The sequence below is a fragment of the Lepisma saccharinum genome, chromosome 5 (assembly GCF_977018435.1).
Source record: "Lepisma saccharinum chromosome 5, izLepSacc3.1, whole genome shotgun sequence".
In the NCBI taxonomy this organism is placed as follows: Eukaryota; Metazoa; Arthropoda; class Insecta; order Zygentoma; family Lepismatidae; genus Lepisma; species Lepisma saccharinum.
The window spans coordinates 55,596,380-55,615,295 of NC_139233.1; the positions used below are offsets into that span (position 1 = coordinate 55,596,380).

General features: G+C 40.7%; 1 protein-coding gene across 1 annotated transcript in view; it reads right to left on the bottom strand.

Annotated features, from left to right (window-relative positions):
- LOC145987836 (uncharacterized) overlaps nucleotides 1–18,916 on the bottom strand; it is a 524,248-nt gene that overhangs the window by 14,719 nt on the left and 490,613 nt on the right. The window contains exon 5 of the mRNA XM_083122576.1: nucleotides 5,102–5,399. Within this exon, the coding sequence (XP_082978702.1) occupies nucleotides 5,102–5,399 (298 nt within the window). The remainder of the gene's footprint in view (nucleotides 1–5,101; nucleotides 5,400–18,916) is intronic.

Consider the following 18,916-nt stretch of genomic DNA (forward strand, 5'->3'; position numbering starts at 1 on the left):
TCTAAGTAAAAAGACCTCGTGTCGCTCTCATGCGCACCTATTTAAACCATCGCTTGGCCTCTCGTCACCTCTAGCCAAAGGCCAGTGTTCTTACCATTTCCTGTGAAAGGCTTATCCTACACATTTCTGAGCAGGAGCTGACAAGATCTGCCAGGATCAATATTTCTTAACCGAACGGATATGCTACTATACCCCTCTTGCAAGACAATTTCCCAAATTGAAATTGTAATCATTAAAATGTTAAAGTGAACCTTCTGCCATTCACCAAAATTTAAAAGGTATTTTATTACATGAAAAAAGGTTACATAAAATAAAATAATAAAAGTTGGAAACCCTTCACCGAAAAATTAAATTGAACAAAATTATGCTCAAAGTTTGACTAGAAATAACGTCTTTTGTTTTCATTAGCCACACGCTGGAAGAGTCTTTCGTAATGAAAAATGCTGACGTTTGATCAACATACGATAGCAAGTATTGTTCGCAGGCCCGCGGAGTCAGCGGAAAGTTCAACCCACTGGATCGTAACTCGAGACATGCGAATGGCTTCTGCGTTTCGCATAATAACTCGGAGAGATAAGTAATGGCCTCTGAACAAGTTCTAACTAAGCGCCGAACGTAAGCCGTGAGAAACCTTGAAGCCGAATGCTCGCGGTCTTCCGCCTCGTCAGGATGACAGTTCAAGAGGCGAGAGCAAAGAGACCGTGGCAAACACCAATCTCCGCTTGGACTGCTCGTCATTGAAATGGATGCACTGAAGCCAATAAAATAAACAACACACTCAGTATTGGCTACCCACAACCACACGAAGATAATAAAATAGTTGAAGATTATATTTTCACTTGCCATTGACGTTCGTAGCACACTATGTGTGCACACTATGACCTGCGAAATCAGAAGGCAGGGCAATCCAGGCACACGCGAACCCCGGAGGCCGGGAGATGCACGGTCCTTGACCGATCACAATTGCACTGGGGGATCGGGTTCAAATCCCGGTGTGGAGAGTTCAGGAATACAGTTCAGTAGATGAAAACACGTTGGCAGTGGGACGGACGAACACAGGGTAGTCCATGGAGAGCCACTCCAATTAGCGTTTGCAAGCCCCAAACTATGCGTTGTCCGTTTGCGATCGCTGGGGGAGGGGGGGGGGTTATGACAGACCCCCGAAAGTTCAAAGCACATGCCATTCCCTATTTTCAGCACACATCTTATGCCGACACTGGAGAGAGAGAAAATGTTGCTGGTTGCATACGAGAACGGAAGGTGTACCGTGCCGTTGCATACAGTATGCAAGGTGTCCAGGGGTTGTGACGCCTCGGTCATTCCGTTCGGTTAAGAAATACTGACCCTGGCAGATCTTGTCAGCTCCTGCTCAGAAATGTGTAGGATAAGCCTTTCACAGGAAATGGTAAGAACACTGGCCTTTGGCAAGAGGTGACGAGAGGCCAAGCGAGGGTTTAAATAGGTGAGCATGAGAGCGACACGAGGTCTTTTTACTTGGAATCATCGGAGAAGCAGGAGCTATTGGTCTATTTTCTAAACCGAACAGGGTAAGCTATTCTACACCCTTATCTGCCATTCGCATTTCTCACTTCAGTCTAAACCGAATCATGAGTCTATATTAATGTTAAGTTAGATATTTGTACCTGGCCGGTTCAGGGCTGTCTCTACCATCAATAGTACTAATCGGGAGGGGCAAGTTACATCCCTATTTAAGATCCCCGCGTTCATGTTGGAACGCTACGGTATTTCATGGTCACGTGTGCCTGCTTGGCTTTTTGCGTCATACGTGTGAAGCAGGGCTTTCACGTGAGTCTGCTTCACAACTTTGGCCAACATGCCACTCTATCACACGTTCAGTCCTGTGATTGTAAGAGGGCATTTTTGGTCTAAAAGTTCTTCTAACCAACATTTGTATAAACTGTATGTAGTAATACGTGAAAACACGAACCTAGCTAAATTGGGTGATCTAGGGAGTAGGGTGCACTGCGAAATAGGAACTAAATGTTCGAACACATGCTAAATTATGAATGCTTATTATTTTGTTCTATCATTCTCATGTCTTCTCATTGTCGTTCTAAACCAAACAATATACAGGGTGTTTCGTAAGTTCGTTTACAACGCTTGGGAGGTGATTGTACGAGTGAAAATAAGGTGGAAAGTTCATGTAACGAAATTCCGGAAACGGCTTTGTTGCCGAGTTATTGACGTTTGAAAACGTGGGAAAATGATTTTCCGAAGTGAATAATGGCAAAACGGGTGGAGAGAAGTCGTCGGTGTTGGGCGGTCCACTAAGAAATTGGGTACGCTCTTGTCAAAAAATCACGCGGTAATGTTGTGCAATGTCGGCGCAACGGATTCCCCAAAGGACGCGAACGAAGATGTTGACGGGAGTGGGGTGGGTGTGCGTTCTGCGTGAGCTGGTATCGACGAAAATTGGCATGTGTTGAATGGCACCATAAAACAAAGAAAATTTCCTGAGCGAAGGGCACCATGACGTAAAAACGAAAAAAATGAACTGTCATGGGTTGCATACCCTGAAGGGCACACAGTATGCTTAATGGAGATGTGAAGGGAACCTCATCACTGACCGTTTTCAAAGTGTCCACCATGTACTTCCAAGCAGAGGCGACAACGGCGAATCAAGGATTTTCTAGTGCGACCCAACAACCCCGGCGTTTCTGCTATCGATGCTGCAGCTACATTGATACGGGCAACGAGGTCCTCGGCTGACACGACAGGTGTTTCGTAAACGAGGCGTTTCATCTCTCCCCAGAGGAAGAAATCCAGTGGTGTAATATCAGGCGATCGAGGTGGCTATAGCACAGGCCCTCCCCTGTCAATGCACTGGTTGTGGAATACGGTATTGATTAAATGACGCACATTCCGATCGAAATGTGTGGGTGCACCGTCACGTTGAAACCACAGTCTTTGTCTCAGTGCCAAGGGCAAAACCTCACTGAGAAATGCTTGATAAGTGGGTCCACATAGGAGAACAGGGAGAATGTACGGTCCAATCAAATGGTCATGCAGTATCCCGCACCACACATTCACTGCAAATCTGTTCTGATGATGTGCCACTAGCAGTTCATGTGGATTTTCATGTTCCCACACATGACTGTTTTTACTATTGAACACACCAGTTTTCGTGAAGATAGCCTCATCAGTCCACAGTACCGTATTCTGAAAATTGGGGATAGTTTCAATTTGATGAACAAACCATTGGCAAAAGTCCTCACGTGGGCCAAAGTCCCGAGGTAAAAGATCTTGCACTTTCTTCAATTTGTACGGGTGCATTCCCTCTTCTGCCAGGACTCGCCACACATTCACATGGGAGGTGTTTTGTTCGTAGGCTAGTGCGCGCGTACTGATACCTGGATGATCCATCACTGCAGTTAGCACATCTTCCGCAAACCGTCGTGTTCGCACATTTCGCGGTCGTCCAACTTCTCGACGAGGTGGCAACACTGATCCTGTTTCCCGAAGTCAAGTGTCCACAGTTTGAAATAAGGTGTGCGATGGTAACACCCTATTTGGAAAACGTGCCCCATACAGACGCCTTACAGCACGGCTGTTACTTCCAGCCTCCTCATAAATGAGATGCATGTCCGCCAGCTCTTGGGACGTGTATGCAGCTATCCCTTACACCGGGCTATAAGTGTTTATGGCCGTTAACACTAGTACACTTCACAGAACACGATGGGCTGTGGCTAAGAATTAACACGTAACACTGGTAGGTCAAATGTTTGCCCATCACTACTGTCCAAGAACTTCACGTCTTTCCATTCAACCTTGAAACACGAATGGCACAGACACGTGCGCTTCTTCATGAAGAAACCTACAATGTTGGCGCCCCTAGCGGGAAATGTGGTACTTAACGTCAGATCACACGGACAACCATCTGCCCTTCAGGGTATGCAACCCATGACAGTTCATTTTTTTCGTTTTTACGTCATGGTGCCCTTCGCTCAGGAAATTTTCTTTGTTTCTTGGTGCCATTCAACACATACATTTTCGTCGATACCAGCTCACGCAGAACACACGCCCACCCCACTCCCGTCAACATCTTCGTTCGCGTCCTTTGGGGAATCCGTTGCGCCGACATTGCACAACATTGCCGCGTGATTTTTTGACAAGAGCGTACCCAATTTCTTAGTGGACCGCCCAACACCGACGACTTCTCTCCACCCGTTTTGCCATTATTCACTTCGGAAAATCATTTTCCCACGTTTTCAAACGTCAATAACTCGGCAACAAAGCCGTTTCCGGAATTTCGTTACATGAACTTTCCACCTTATTTTTACTCGTACAATCACCTCCCAAGCGTTGTAAACGAACTTACGAAACACCCTGTACATATAATATGACATAACATAGGAATAAATAATAAGCGCTTTTCTGTAGATTCGGGTCGTTTGTGTTAAGTTAATAAATGTTTATAACTATTTTTTACTTATTTATTATTATTTTTATTTGAAATGATGATAATAGCCTCAAGTCTTCAATAGATAATTAGGAACATATACTACTAAAAATAATAATCATAATGGATATTACAAGACTCGCACAATAGATGGATAATGTCTTATTATAATGAAAGCAGGATTTTTTTCAGAGAGGTGCAAGCAAGGTATTTTTTTCCAGGGGGGCAAGGGAGGCATATTTTTCTCCATAATAGTGATAACTCCCATCAAAAACACTGCTTCAGTTTGAAATTAAGTTCCTTCAACACTCTTGTAATAATTAACATAAATTACTGTGACTGAAATGAATTTATGTGTGAAATATACATACTTTTTAGGTGAACCTTTATTTTCCAAGGGGGGAGTCTGCCACCCCCTTGCCTCCTTCCGGACGTCCATGAAGATAACGATATACATAAAATGCTGAGCTACAAATAATGAAATATACATTTAATAAGATGTGTAAGAATTTAGTCTGGGCAGTCAACTCTTGGATCCGCAACTTATTGAACTACCTTCGTATGAAGTAAAATCTGAAATTTCTTCCAGAAAAAAAGAGGATGCTTTACATTCAATGCCTTGAATAAACTAGATACTCCTTTAGGGGTCATCGTACAACTTTTAGAGCTCGCCGTACTCACCAGGTTCAGGCGATTTCTCAGGACGCCCGAATTCCCAACTCGGCAATTCTGTGATCTGCTCCAGAGGCGGAACCGTCGGTCCCCGGGAAGGCTGCGAGTGAGGGTGCTTGGGTCGATCCTCATCTATGCTTTTCTCCGTGCTCTGCAGGTAGATGGGGTCTATCCGTGCCGTGCATCGGATCTTCAGATGGCCGTCGACAAAATGTTCCGGCCGAACTTTGAATTTTAATCCTAGGTAGGAATTCTCTCGGTCACCCTGCTTCACTATCTTGCTGTGGTAGACGAACAGTGGATCCGCCTGGAAGATAATGATAATGCAGTGTAAGTGATATTGTCGAAAGTAGGGATGGCAACACTGAGATGACAATTTAAAAATCGAAGTAAGAACGAGACCAGACCCTTCGAGACGAGTTCGAGAACGAGAGAGGTTTCTGTAAAATCAAAACGAGCGTCCTATTTTCTGACCGCTGTCAGGTGTCGCTACTGACAAATGCTATTGGTTATTTCAATGGCAGCTGTGCAGGAATCTTTCAGGAATATAGTTCATGCCATAAAGTCGACTGAACGAACCTACTATATTGAAGTTGTTAAACTTTATATTATGAGCAGTGGTGGCCATTAAGGGGGGGGAGGGCAGTGGGGGACTTTTTGCAACTTTTACTCCTGCGCAATGGACACTTAATGCTAAGCCTTGTCTACCAAGAAAAAGTAAACAGCCCTTGCCCCCTAGTTTTGACACCCAATAACCAATATTGATTATGACCTCTCGTCGCACAAATGCCGCCCAAAACCATCACAGATGCCGCAAAACGACAGAGGGCAACAACTTTTGCAGCAACGGAATTCTTCTTCAGTAATTGACGGTGGCTTTGACAGTTGTGCACACGTTTCACGATGACAATCTTCTCACAAGTAAAAAATAACTTTTTGAGGACTGTCACATTTGACCAACCGAAGCAAACTACGTGCTTTTTCCAACAGCTTTTGTTTAATTTCATTGGTGAGAAAGTCCACGAGATTACACTTTATAGTCTACAAAAATAACTCAAAACTAGTTCCGAACTTTTTCGCCACTCTGTATACAATATACATATTTATGAGCAAGATAAGACCGAAATTGTTAAATTGGGAAGGAGCTATTTCTGGCACTTTTGGCTAATCGCAAAGATGAGGATGAGTGATGATATGATAAAATTGATGAAGGGGTACTCACAAAGAACACCCGTGCCCAGACTGGAATTCGAACCCAGGGCATCTTCAGTTTTATCTAATTGTTATTCATCTTCATCATCGCCGTTAGCGAAGTAGAAGCGGAGTTCGGTTTTCGCTGGAGGTACATTTCACAGTCGTTCGGTTAAAAATTTAAATTGTACAGTGCGTTCGTTTTGGCTCTGGGGTGAGATACCCCGTGAGATGGCGTGGCATGCTGCAGATGCCGGCATTTTCGTCCCGTAACGTCTCGGTAATTTACGCACATATCTGTAGCATGTAGACAATCATACTTATATTGCATAACGAGTACTAACATGTGTTGTAAGAGTTGTTCAGAGTTGTTCACGCGCTTTCTCGGCCCAGAGCCAAAACGAACGCAGTAGTTCGGATTAGCCTATCTGAGCAGAAAGCGTATTTAAACAAACGTTTTTTGTCTTGCATGCCTTCTGGTGTTAGAGAAGAGTCCAGGTACAAAAAGCCAAGGAATCTAGAATTCGACCTCCGCGGTGGATTGGTCAGCATACGAAGCCAACGGTCTCAGGTTCGAACCCAGATCAGGTAGCATGATTTATCATTGTGTGTGTCCCACGACCAATTCGTCACTTTATCTGCTCAAAGTCTCCAGAGAATGTACGCCTCGAAACAGCAATCAATACAGAAGGAAACATTAGAAGCTCAAGAAGTAATTGAAGGGTAAGTTAAGTCACAAATTATGTAATTTTTGCTATTTCGTAATCAAAGTACGTCGGCATCTCATACAAGATATGGCCAAATTTATTCTTTGTCTGGCAACTTCTATGACTCATGACACAAGAGATGTGTTTGCGCAGTAATCAAGTACGAAATATGGGCTTGAAAATGTGTTTATACTAACACAAAAGTTTTCTGAATTGTACTTGAAATTCATTTTTGCATTTAAAAAAGAGAGCGATTATTTTAACTGGGAGGAGTCCCCAATTGCGTCCATCGACAAAGTTGAATTTTAATTTGACCCGGATCAGCACTTGAGTTGATTTTCCCATCGGCTATATTTGAAGAGGTTTTGAAGGGAACGTTTGGAAATCAATGAATTTCGATTGAGGCTTGATGTTATTATTGCCATTTGCCATACCGTCTGTCCGTGATAAGTAGGGAAAGGATTTTAAGGTGCAAAATTGTGGTCGGGAAAGGTTCTGAAGATGTTTTCAAAAAGGTGAAAAAAAGGTCCTGATAAAATGCATTTATTCAATGCTCTGTTTTTCTGCGCCTTCTGTATATAATGCGCGCGGACCGCGTAGAGAACTGTGGTTCTGCGGAATAGGTTTTGTTGAAGTTTGGGTTTTCTCTCACGTGTTTTGCTACATTATCTTGGGAACTATTTGGGCTGTAATGATTATATTATACCATTTTATAGCTCTCGTTCTGCTCTACAAAATGAGACTATAGGATTTCATGTAGCTGCTCAAGAAGAGTGAAAATAATTTACTTTTCCTTCCAAGTTTTTAACAAAACATGAAAGAAAAGGAAGGAAAAATATGCTGAAGCATCAAAGAGAGGGTAAAAACGGGCCAAATGTGCTAATCTCAAGAAAGGTGCAAGAAAGTGTATTTATTTTACTTGATTTCATGTCCTAAAATACACATCTCAAACGATCGGTATGAAAACAGCTATATTTTTGGAAAGGTGCTGCACCTTAAAATCCCTTCCCTAGTGATAAATTTGTAAAACTGTGTGTTTAACGTACACGTTTTGTTTACATGTAGCTTACGCAAGATCGAGAAAAGTCACAGTGAGGTTTCATTTAATCCTGTACATAGGCAGGAAACCAAAAACACAATCGCGAACAGCCCCATTAGCGTACTTTCAACAAACAAGAGAAACTAGATTAATAAATGTATTTAGCCCAAAATTGTTGATAACAACGAACAAAAATTGTTCTAGCAATCCTCTAGCAGATAGTAAAAGAATAAAACAAGGTTTAACAAAAATACATTAATCGGGACTAGATTTACAAGAGACTTAAATAAGTCGACTCCAGAAATCTAATACAGGGCTTCATGGTTACAATGCAATAATATTAATTGATGTACACAAAGCGAGATAATTCTAAGTCAAATATTCCTCATGTTTGTGACAGGTTCGTCTGAGGAAAATGAGTTCTCAAGGTTATCTCTTTCTTTCTGCTGTGTTAATACGAATAACGTAGAAATATTTCTATTACCTATTAAGGTAATGATATCACCTTATAATCAAAGAGTCCTGGGTTCGTTACCTGGTGGAGTTACAGTGGTTCGGATTCCTCTTTGAAGGTCCAGGCCGAATTAGTTTATCTGACCACAATCCCTGGTAATTACTCTCTCTCTCTCACACACACACGCACACACTCTTTCTCACATGGCCTTTATATATATACCAGGTGGTTATAATTAAAGTGACGGTGTTCAGAGTGGTACAGCACGGGCTGTAATGAGAGTAGCAGTCTGAAACTTCGTAGATATGATAATGAAGCAATGCGCTCGCGAATTATGAAAAAAAAAAAAAAAAAATAGTTCCAATTCTCGCCACCAGGGTAAAAAATGGCGCTGTAAGCAGTCAAAACGTGGAATTTTCCGTAACTCTGACGTCAAAGTCGGTGACATTGCCTAACCATTGTGTGAGCTCCCTGGTTGTTGTTGGCGACGCTTGTTGCTTTTTCCTTTAGTAACGTTCATGTAATTCGAATAGTGAAATTGTAGCGATATTTTATTACAAAGAGTATTGTTTTCTGCGATTTATAGTGTTTTTCCTGTAACTATACCAAGTTTCGACTGCTTACAGCGCCATTTTTTACCCTGGTGGCGAGAATTGGAACTATTTTTTTTTTGCATAATTCGCGAGCGCATTGCTTCATTAGCATATCTACGAAGTTTCAGACTGCTACTCTCATTACAGCCCGTGCTGTACCACTCTGAACACCGTCACTTTAATTATAACCACCTTGTATATTCACCTATGTCTCTGACTACTGGTAATTCCAAGATAATCATGTGTGTTTATTTTGGTATGTTAGTTATATTCAGTTAGATGTAAATAATTATAGTTTACATTTACGCTTAGAAAATTTTAGAATCTGTAAACATAGAAAATGTAGAGTCTGGAAATAAGACGACGTCCAGTGAAGGCTTGCCAGCTTGTATTGTGTAAACCAGCGGCGTCTCGCCATCAACATCAGCAACATCGACTGCGTTAACCATTTAAAAAATAATGAATTTCACAAAAGCCTACATTAGAAGTAGAATATTGTGAAGCATATTTATCTGAGAATAGAGTAACAGACTACAATCAGCTGGTCAAAGGAGTACGATCTCTATCCTCGTCACCAGGCCCTTGGGATGTGTGCAGCTGAGCACTGTACTGGTTGGATGGCAGTCGGGTGAGATCATAGACGGGCCAGAGATGCCCAGGAGACGAGACGGAAGATAACACCTCTTCTGAGACCGTTGGGAAACGACCGAAGAGGAAGGGAACCAAAGACAACTGAGTCTGGAGTTTTTCTTGCCTGTCGATCAACACCGACTCGTAGTGCCAACCCACAGTTTCCACTGTTCAACGGACATCGCTGCGTGCAGTGTTGGCACGTTCAGCTTTACTCCGTCGAATAAAAATCTGTATAAAATCTGTTTCGCAATGTGAATTGACAATGATAATGCCTTTTTAAAAACAGATGCAAAGAGCTTCAAAACAATACCAATATTGTATTTGTAGGTCTACCCAATACTAAGAAAAAGTTATTTCGGAAAATAGAGAAGAACTGTTTTCTTACAAATTTTAAAATTCTGAAAATTTAGAATTGTATTTAAAACCTCTTGCACCATGCTAAAACTTCATCACGATCGGATCACCCGTTTTCTACTTACAGAATTTCAAAGAGAACGATCGTTTGCAAAACTAAAAAAAACGGTTCTTTTTTGTTCTCACGACGATTAAAAATATAACGAATACTAAAAAGAAAATAATGAGCATAGATTAACGCAAAATTGAATAAGCTAAATTTCTATGTAATTCTTTTTTTGTAGGCCTACTGGTTAATTTGCAATTGCAGTCTAAACTCGAGAGTCTATAATTTTCAATCCGAGAGTAGAGACTTTTCTGCAAGTTCTTGTTGAAGAGGTTTTCTAGATCTTCAAAGCCGCAAACAATTTGTTAAAAAATAACAGTGGTCAATGATCCAAAATACATATTCACGTGAATTATACACCACTGCAAGCTTATAAGTAATATTCTCTACATTTTGTTACTAAACCTATTATTGATACCATATTATTAGCAATATGGTAAAATAACATTTTAAAAAAATCAAGTTAACGCACCTAGAAAGAAGAATTTTTGTAGTATACTAAACCACCACTTAACAAGATTAACACCTCTGATAGTAAATCTGTCTCAAGTATTACCACGGATCTGTAAGCACCCAACATCAGTCGCTCACTATCAGAAATGAAATAAGCTGAAGGTCTTGAAGGAATATACGTCTCGATTCGGTGATCAATACAAAGGCAACATCATTATGGAATGGTAATATGAATAGGTAAAGTCACAAATGATGTAATTTTAGGAGTTTCGAGACATAATTTTAAGAGCCACTACAATTCCCCTGCCGGCAACGTTGGTGATTAAGAACTTCAGAAACGTATTTGCACTGTAATCAATGTATTTCTTTCTACCAGTATTGTCCCTCGAGTTTCTCCAGAAAGCTGTTTCGAAACAGTATTTGAAATGACTATCTGAAATCCAAATCAGGCGATTATTTTGAAATTTTGATTTACATAATTGTTGGTCTCCACTTGCCTCTCGGAACAACACATGACCTTGATTTGACTTCGAGAATGATTTGCATTGATTATTGATTTTCCAATCGGAGATGTACTCTAGTTAAACCTCTAATATTGCAAGACAAGGATTTGGAATGGTTTCTTCGCAAATAAGCTTTAATGGGTTTCGATTCGGTCTTCTATTGCCACACTGTAGAGGTTGAGAAATAGCCAATAGTTACCAAGTAGGCTACGCAAAAACGTAAGATGACACATTGTTTTGATTGAGGTTAAAACCCATCCGTGGACCAAATTTCCTCAAGGAAAACTCCAGTCAGGAGGTTTTGTTTGTTTCCTAAGTCCGATTTATTCACAGATAGGCTAATCGGGACTGATTAAAGTAGGATGTGGTTCCACCGAGTATCGAACCCGGGGTTCCTTGATTACAAGCTCTCCCCTATTACGGGCCTCCCAGAGGGCGCAGTGGTAGCGTAGTCGCCTTGTAATCAAGGGGTCCCGAGTTAGATACCCGGTGGAGGCATATAGTGATTCGGATCCCACTTTAAACTGTAGGTCCAGTCCCGGTTAGCCTTACTGTGCATAAAGTGGACTTACGGGTGCGATATATGGTGGAGGCACATCAGGGACGTCGGAACTTAATTTGGAGTGGGAGGGGGGCAGGTATTCAAATCCGTCAACCAGATTTTACAATCTCTTCCCCATTTATAGTGCGTCCATTTCGATCTGCAGCCGAGAGATCGGGAGAAGCGTGGCGGGCGGCACTGACGGAGATGCCGACATTTGCGGCCTGAAATGCCCGCTTAATTTTATGGACATATGCAGACATTTATATAAATATTGCAAAACGAGCACTAACCTGTGTTATAAGAGTATGGTTTTAATTTTAGTAGCTTAGTGACTGTATGTGCCGATGATTTTGACACGCCCACCTCTTGTGAAACACGGCGTAGAGGTTTGTTTGGAGAACGTTCTAACGCTGCACCAATATCATCGAGTTTTGCTTCGGTTAGAATCCGTCGTTTTTGCTTAGGTGTTTTAAAATTTAACGATACAGTTTCTCGTAATTTAAGGACAAGATGTCTAACCGTATCTCTGTGTGGAGTTGAAACGCATGGGAATTTCTGTACAAATTACCTACACACGTCTCGACACGAGTTTGTTTTCACGTAGGTACGTGTCATACATAAAAAAATCTTTGTTCTAACGTGAATCTTGCGGTTGGCATTCCAATCGTCTCACTGACACGTCACACATACACACTACAATAACACAAACAAGTAACTGCAAGTAACCAAGAATAACACTCTTGCGCACAGTACGAAATTAACACGCTCTTGGTTTACATTGCTCGCCACTATATTTACAACTCTGTCTTCATCTAGTCGCGAAGGAACAAAAAACTCGAGCTCGGAGATTTCGGATTGCAAGGAAGCTCACGAACACTATTGACTTTTAACGGTTTCTTCTACAGCGTAATCTCGATACAGTGTTGCACATTCAAAACCTCCAAACGATCCCCATCGGCACAAAACTCTTTCAAGGATATAAACTTAAGCAGGACGTTACTGGTCAAAACTATGATTAAAATGTTTTATTATCTGTGGCTCTTAACATCGTTTCTAAAGCGTATTTTTTTGTGTATATAAGAGCAGAACTTGGATGAATTACAGAAGAACTTTTGCGTGTTATAACACAGGTTAGTGATCCTTTTGCAATATTTATATAAATGTCTGCATATGTCTATAAAAATAAGCGGGCATTACAGGCCGCAAATGTCGGCATCTCCGTCAGCGCCGCCCGCCACGCTTCTCCCGATCTCTCGGCTGCAGATCGAAATGAACGCACTATATGTACATAAGTTATTAAATATGTGAATATCCACAGTGACTCATAACAGATAAGAGGTAGCCTAGAGACCTCTATTACGGATTATCTTATTACTTATAATTCAATTAAACTGTTCTTAATACAACAAAACTGAAATATTATGTCTTACGATACGATAATTACCACAAATTTCCATCCCTGCCTGGTACTCGATCTTCGCATGCAGTTAGGCATGATGGTATTGAGGCATTCCTTTTCTTTTAATGATTACTGACATAACTGAAAACGCGCTACTTTTAAAAGTGGATAAGTGCACGTGCAAACGTATTGAGATCTCATTTACCATTTTATCATTTTATAAATCGTAGAATAATTTTAACAAAATCGTCGCATACTAGAGAAGAATTACATGAATGAAAAAGTTAGAAAGAAATTATAGATTTAGTTTATTTTCTTCACTTTTTTGCCATTCTTAACTAATCACGAAGGCAGTCGATGGTATCTTTTATTTTGTGGGCGCTATATTTTTAAAATTTTAACATATAAAACTTTTCTGCTTCTGAAATGGCGTAAAGAAATGTCGCAAAAAAAACAACAAAAAGAAAACAACAACAATTGTTTCTTCTTTTACTGATTCTCGTATTTACAAATCTCAGACTGCTATTAAGATATTGAGATTAAAAAATGAAACTCTCAGTAATTTTAGAACATTTGCTAGGGTAAAGTGTTCCAACAAAGACTTTCAAATGTAGTGCATGATTAGAGAGGGCTGAGGTATCAAATATGGGTCAAGTCGCCACGCCAAGCCAACAGCTTTAAAATTAGATATTTTGATCTGTAATTATCACAGCATTTGAATGAAATCAGTCTGAACTTTTCAAGACTGGAGGCGTCAGGGGAGATCGTCCCCCTCTCACCCCCCGAGAGGTCTAAAATATCGATCATGTCTCGATCTTGCCACCTAAAATAAACCTACCCCAACGTAAGAATAAATAGGAATAATAAATAAATAATAAGAGGTACCTCTCTATGAGGTCTTAAACTAAGTCATCAGTCCTGAACATGACGTTTAAAACAAATACTAAACTTTTAATAAAAATGTCCAAGGAATGAAAGATCCTCCCTTCCCATGAGAAGAGGTGGTTCATACACTCCAAAGTTCGCAGCGTTAAAACCCGAAAGGGCTGTAACGTCCGCCCTGGATCGTACTTGGTTCGATGGGTCTATTGAGCCTCGGCTTCACACTCAGTATCTCTTCGGGGCTTGAGTCTCCTCGGCTCAAGGTTCGGGTTATTCCGGCTGCTTCAATCCTCGATGTAAGGTCCCTCGTAATTCTAGGTCAAAGGTTCTCAATGTACTTATAGATCTTGACCAAGATTCTATAAGCAATCAACAATCCTTTTTCCCACTAGGTTCTGTCGATATTCAGTTAAGTATCCAACTTCCTTTTCTCTTTTCAGCCTCTGACCAGAGAACTGAAAATTAATCCGTGACCACAATATAAGAAAAGGTGTTCCCTGACCAGGGACACAAACGTTGACTACCAACAGTCTATCGACCGATCCCGAATTCTGGTATATCCTAAGACAATCACAATCCTCTCAATTATATCTCCTGACCAGGAGCATAGACCCGAGAGAACATAAGCCTTCTGACCAGAAGAGCTAAGTAATTGTCCTAAGGTAATCCAGAATAAACTAATTCCTAGTAGCGACGTGGAAGTAAGCGCAGAAATACGGGTGTGAAAAGAAAAGACGGTAATACGAGTTCCGTATCTATCTGGAGTTCGAATACAAAAGGCCACGGGCCACCGAGCTTTGTTGCTTATATAGGATTTCTCGGTGCCGTGAAGGATTTACCAACTTTTATCTTTACCTCAATTTTACATTACAATAAAATACATATTAATAAAATATCAAAGAGGAACATAATTAGCTATATACAGAAATTACTATTTTTACCCTTTTGTGAACATTACATATGCAATATAATTTTAATTGTTACTCTCAGCATTTAATTTGACTAGGGAGTATGGCTTCTTCCAACTCTCTCCCTGCAACGGCCACGCGAAAAGACAACAAAGAAAAGAAATAAAGTTTACAACGTTAAAATGTTAAGCAATTTTTCTTTTAAATACAGGTTTTGTCTTGAGCGGGCATAACTTTCGTTTACCTTAACGTAACTAAATTCTGATTACACCGTCTTGCAGTAAAAGAATCAGGGATTAATATGATATTAATTAAATTATTGTCCGCCAAGGGACACGACAGATATAGCGTGGGGAAGACAGCCTAATCTTTCGTCTTTTCCCCGGTTTCAACGTTTACATAAAGTTGAGTCTGCCTGGCTTCTACACAATAGCGATTGCTGTCTCGCATTGTTGTCACCGATAATGAAATTCCAGCTCAGCTTGCTGGCAGAAAGAAACAAACTCTTTTAACTTATATTTAACATTATGATGTATAGTCTATATACGAGGTGTGTTCCACTTTTCTTGGTAATTAACCATTAACACACAAAAATTTTAAGTACCAAACCAAGAAAAATATTAAGTTTATATGCATATTTGTAACGTGAACACTGCTACACGTTACAGGGCAGATGGTATATCGAAACGATACTTGTCTTTCTCTAGTCTCGTCCATTTCTTGCTGGTAGCTAAAACGTGAGTCCGCGGTCATCTAACATGTGTAAAAATATTTTTCCATTTTCTCAAAACGAAATATAAGTTGGAATAAACAGTGTCTCATAAACACGCGACCGAGGAGCAAAAATACTATCTTGCCCTCGTCGATGATGAGTGGGGGGGGGGCAAGTCGCCCCCTCCCCTGCCCCCCGGTTCCGACGTCCGTGAGGCACATAGTGGTTCAGATCGCACTTTAAACTGTAGGTTCGGTCTCGATTAGCCTATCTGTACATAAAGTGGACTATATATATAAAGAGAGAGAGAGAGCTTATTGCAACTGCCATGGAGGCATATGGGTAGGTAGGGTTCAAGACATTCACAATCACGGCAATTTGCCCCCGGTACCAATGTATTACAGGCTGGGTGAAATCCACAATCGCTCCACGCAGAGACAATTTCCAAGTGAAATCACCCATCTCTGGAATCGAACACATGTGTCCCGTATGACACTCAGACACGATATCGACAAGACACGTGGCGCAATCTTCTCTTATTCCCTCTGCCTGCCGTTCTCCGCGGCGGAGTGGTTAGCACAGCGTGTTAAGACACCAAGCATCTAGTGTTGGAATCAAGGCCTGGCCATGTGTGTTCTTTGTGCGTGACCCTTCATCACCATCACTTATCCTCAGCTTCGCGATTAGCCAAAAGTGGCAGAAAAGCGAAGTAAAAGAGAAACAAATCAATCAATATCCTCCCTCTCTCTACACTCACACACTTTGTATTTATCAAAATTTCACGTATATCGTTGAGTGGAAGTTCTAACTCCGTCAGATAATAATATACATGATTCATAAATGTAAATGAGAGTATGAGGCTAGAGAATACCTCATGGCCCATAGAAGGTAATGAGAATACTCCTCAATCCACATGGAATTTCCTAATACTGTCATCTCTTCCAGTTCTTTCTATAGAACGTTCAATGGAACAAATGTCAACCGGGTTCCTTATCTCATTACTAATGCTCGAATGTTTACTTCTCTCAATATCAGTTTCAATCAGTTGATACAAATTTTACGAATCTTGTTTTTTCTATTTTATAAATCCATGTTTCATTTCAGTTGTACTGTACCTTCCAGGACCATATACTGCATACATACTTTAATTGTATGTACTAGACGGATTTGATATGCAAATCTGAAATGAACACTTGAAGAAAGCATAGAAATATCTATTTGATTGTCACCTCTGAGAATCTGCATTGTTGAAAGGCAAAACTAAAGTGCCAAAAATGCCGGAGTGCTGAAGGATGAGACTGGTTTCTTCCAAGTCTCATTGCTTTACAGGGTCCATCGATTGGTAGACTCGTGGGCAAGGAGTAAAGACTTCTTTCTATTCCCTTCTGGCTGAAGTTTTCTAGTGTGTATCTTTATCATTATACGACTTTCATCATCCATATGCGATCGATCAGTGGCTAGCAGGGAACAGAAGGTCTCTTACGTTCAGGTCCCTCTGGAATACTGGATGCCCATAAAGCCGTTTCATTGGAATTGCCAATATCTTACTTTATCTTGGCGTCCTTTCTCTTTTCATTTCTTCTTCTCCTGGTTGTTTTTTCTCTGTGTGTAATCGTGGATTTCATTCAAATGTTTCTATATTTTTACCATTTCTTCCTTTGACGATGGCAGACTTACTTGTATCCATCCACGGGCGTCGTGAGAAATATTTACAGGGACCAGGCTCTATGTATACAATTGAAATGAAGAAATAATAGGCTAATAATAATAATTATAAGTATATATACTGTATTATGAACTATCATTTAATGCCAACTCATTATTATTATTATTAAGTTGGGATGAACCGTCTACTAGATCCACCAAAGCATGATTATCCAGCATAGCAGCTCTCTTTGCTTTATTTGATTGATTGATTGATTGATTGATTGATTGATATGCTCTATTTTACTTCGCTTTTTGTGCCAATTTTGGCTAATTTGCGAAGATGGGGATGAGTGGTGATATGATGAAATTGATTGATTGATTGATTGATTTAGTTTGTTTTACTTCGCGTTTTGTGCCTCTTGGCTAATTTGCGAAAATGGGGATGAGTGATGAAATGATGAAATTGATGAACGGACATTCACAAACAACCAAGCCCGACCGGGATTCGAACCCGGGACCCTTGGCGTCGCAGCGCTATGTGCTAACCACTCGGCCACAGGGTCGGGCGTGATGAAATTGATGAATGGACACTCGCAAACATCCATGTCTAGGGCAGGATTCGAACCCGGGACCCCTGGCGTCGTAGCGCGATGTGCTAACCACTCCGCCACGGGGGCGGGCTCTCTTTGCTTTATGTTTTACATTTCGTGGTTATTATTCTGAAAAGCATCGCCTTTCCGGAAGAAACATCTTCGAAAGTTTGGGGAAAAATTCAGTCTTAAAGTTTACGCTCTCTGACCTCTCACATAAGGATCTCATTTTTGGAATGTGAAAATTGTGGAATCATTTATTCTTGTTTCGATTAAATTGTACAATATGAAAACATAACCCAGTTACTGCATTTTACAATTGGTTCTTCTATACAATGTATTTTTTACTTTGGTTATTCTGTTTGAATAACTGAACTTTATTTATGTTATTAACTTTAAGCGTAGTTATATTTTTAATTATTTTTTTGTAAAATGAAATGAACGTGGACATTTCCACATGGGTCGTCGGACCGGTTCGATACCTTTCCCCACTGTATCCATCTGGTTTTCGACAGCCCTGCTTTACGATAAAAATTCAACATCAACCTAACACGCTAGAAACAGCAACACTCGATAAGCCACGAGGTTTTATTTTTTTCGGTGGAGTCTAACATTTGTGTATGAAGTGCATTGTTAGGAAGCGGTAAGGGTTAAATAGTACTGCAGTAACAAGTTGTAATATATCTCAGAATTCTTGTCAGACCCAGAGGAAAGACCGTCCATGGACCGTAGCACAAGACCACAGACCGTACTCCGCTCAGTCAAAGATTATCTAGAATTCCGAATACCGGGAGTAGCTATACTGTATTCCCTGTGAATGTGGATCACCATACATTGGACAAACAGGACGGACGATAGAACAGCGACGAAAGGAATAACAAAGCTACACTAGACTGTTCCAACCAGAAAAGCCAGAACTAGCAGAACACAGCATCACCAAGGGCACAGAAGGGTATATCTGTGCCGAGGGTCACAAAATTGTATTTGCTGACACTAAAATCATAGCCAGATATGCCGGTACGGGGAAAAGAGAGTAAAGGAAGCCATAGCTATTGTCCGAGAAGGCATGAACCTCAACAGGGACTGAGACATAACTAATATTAAAGTCT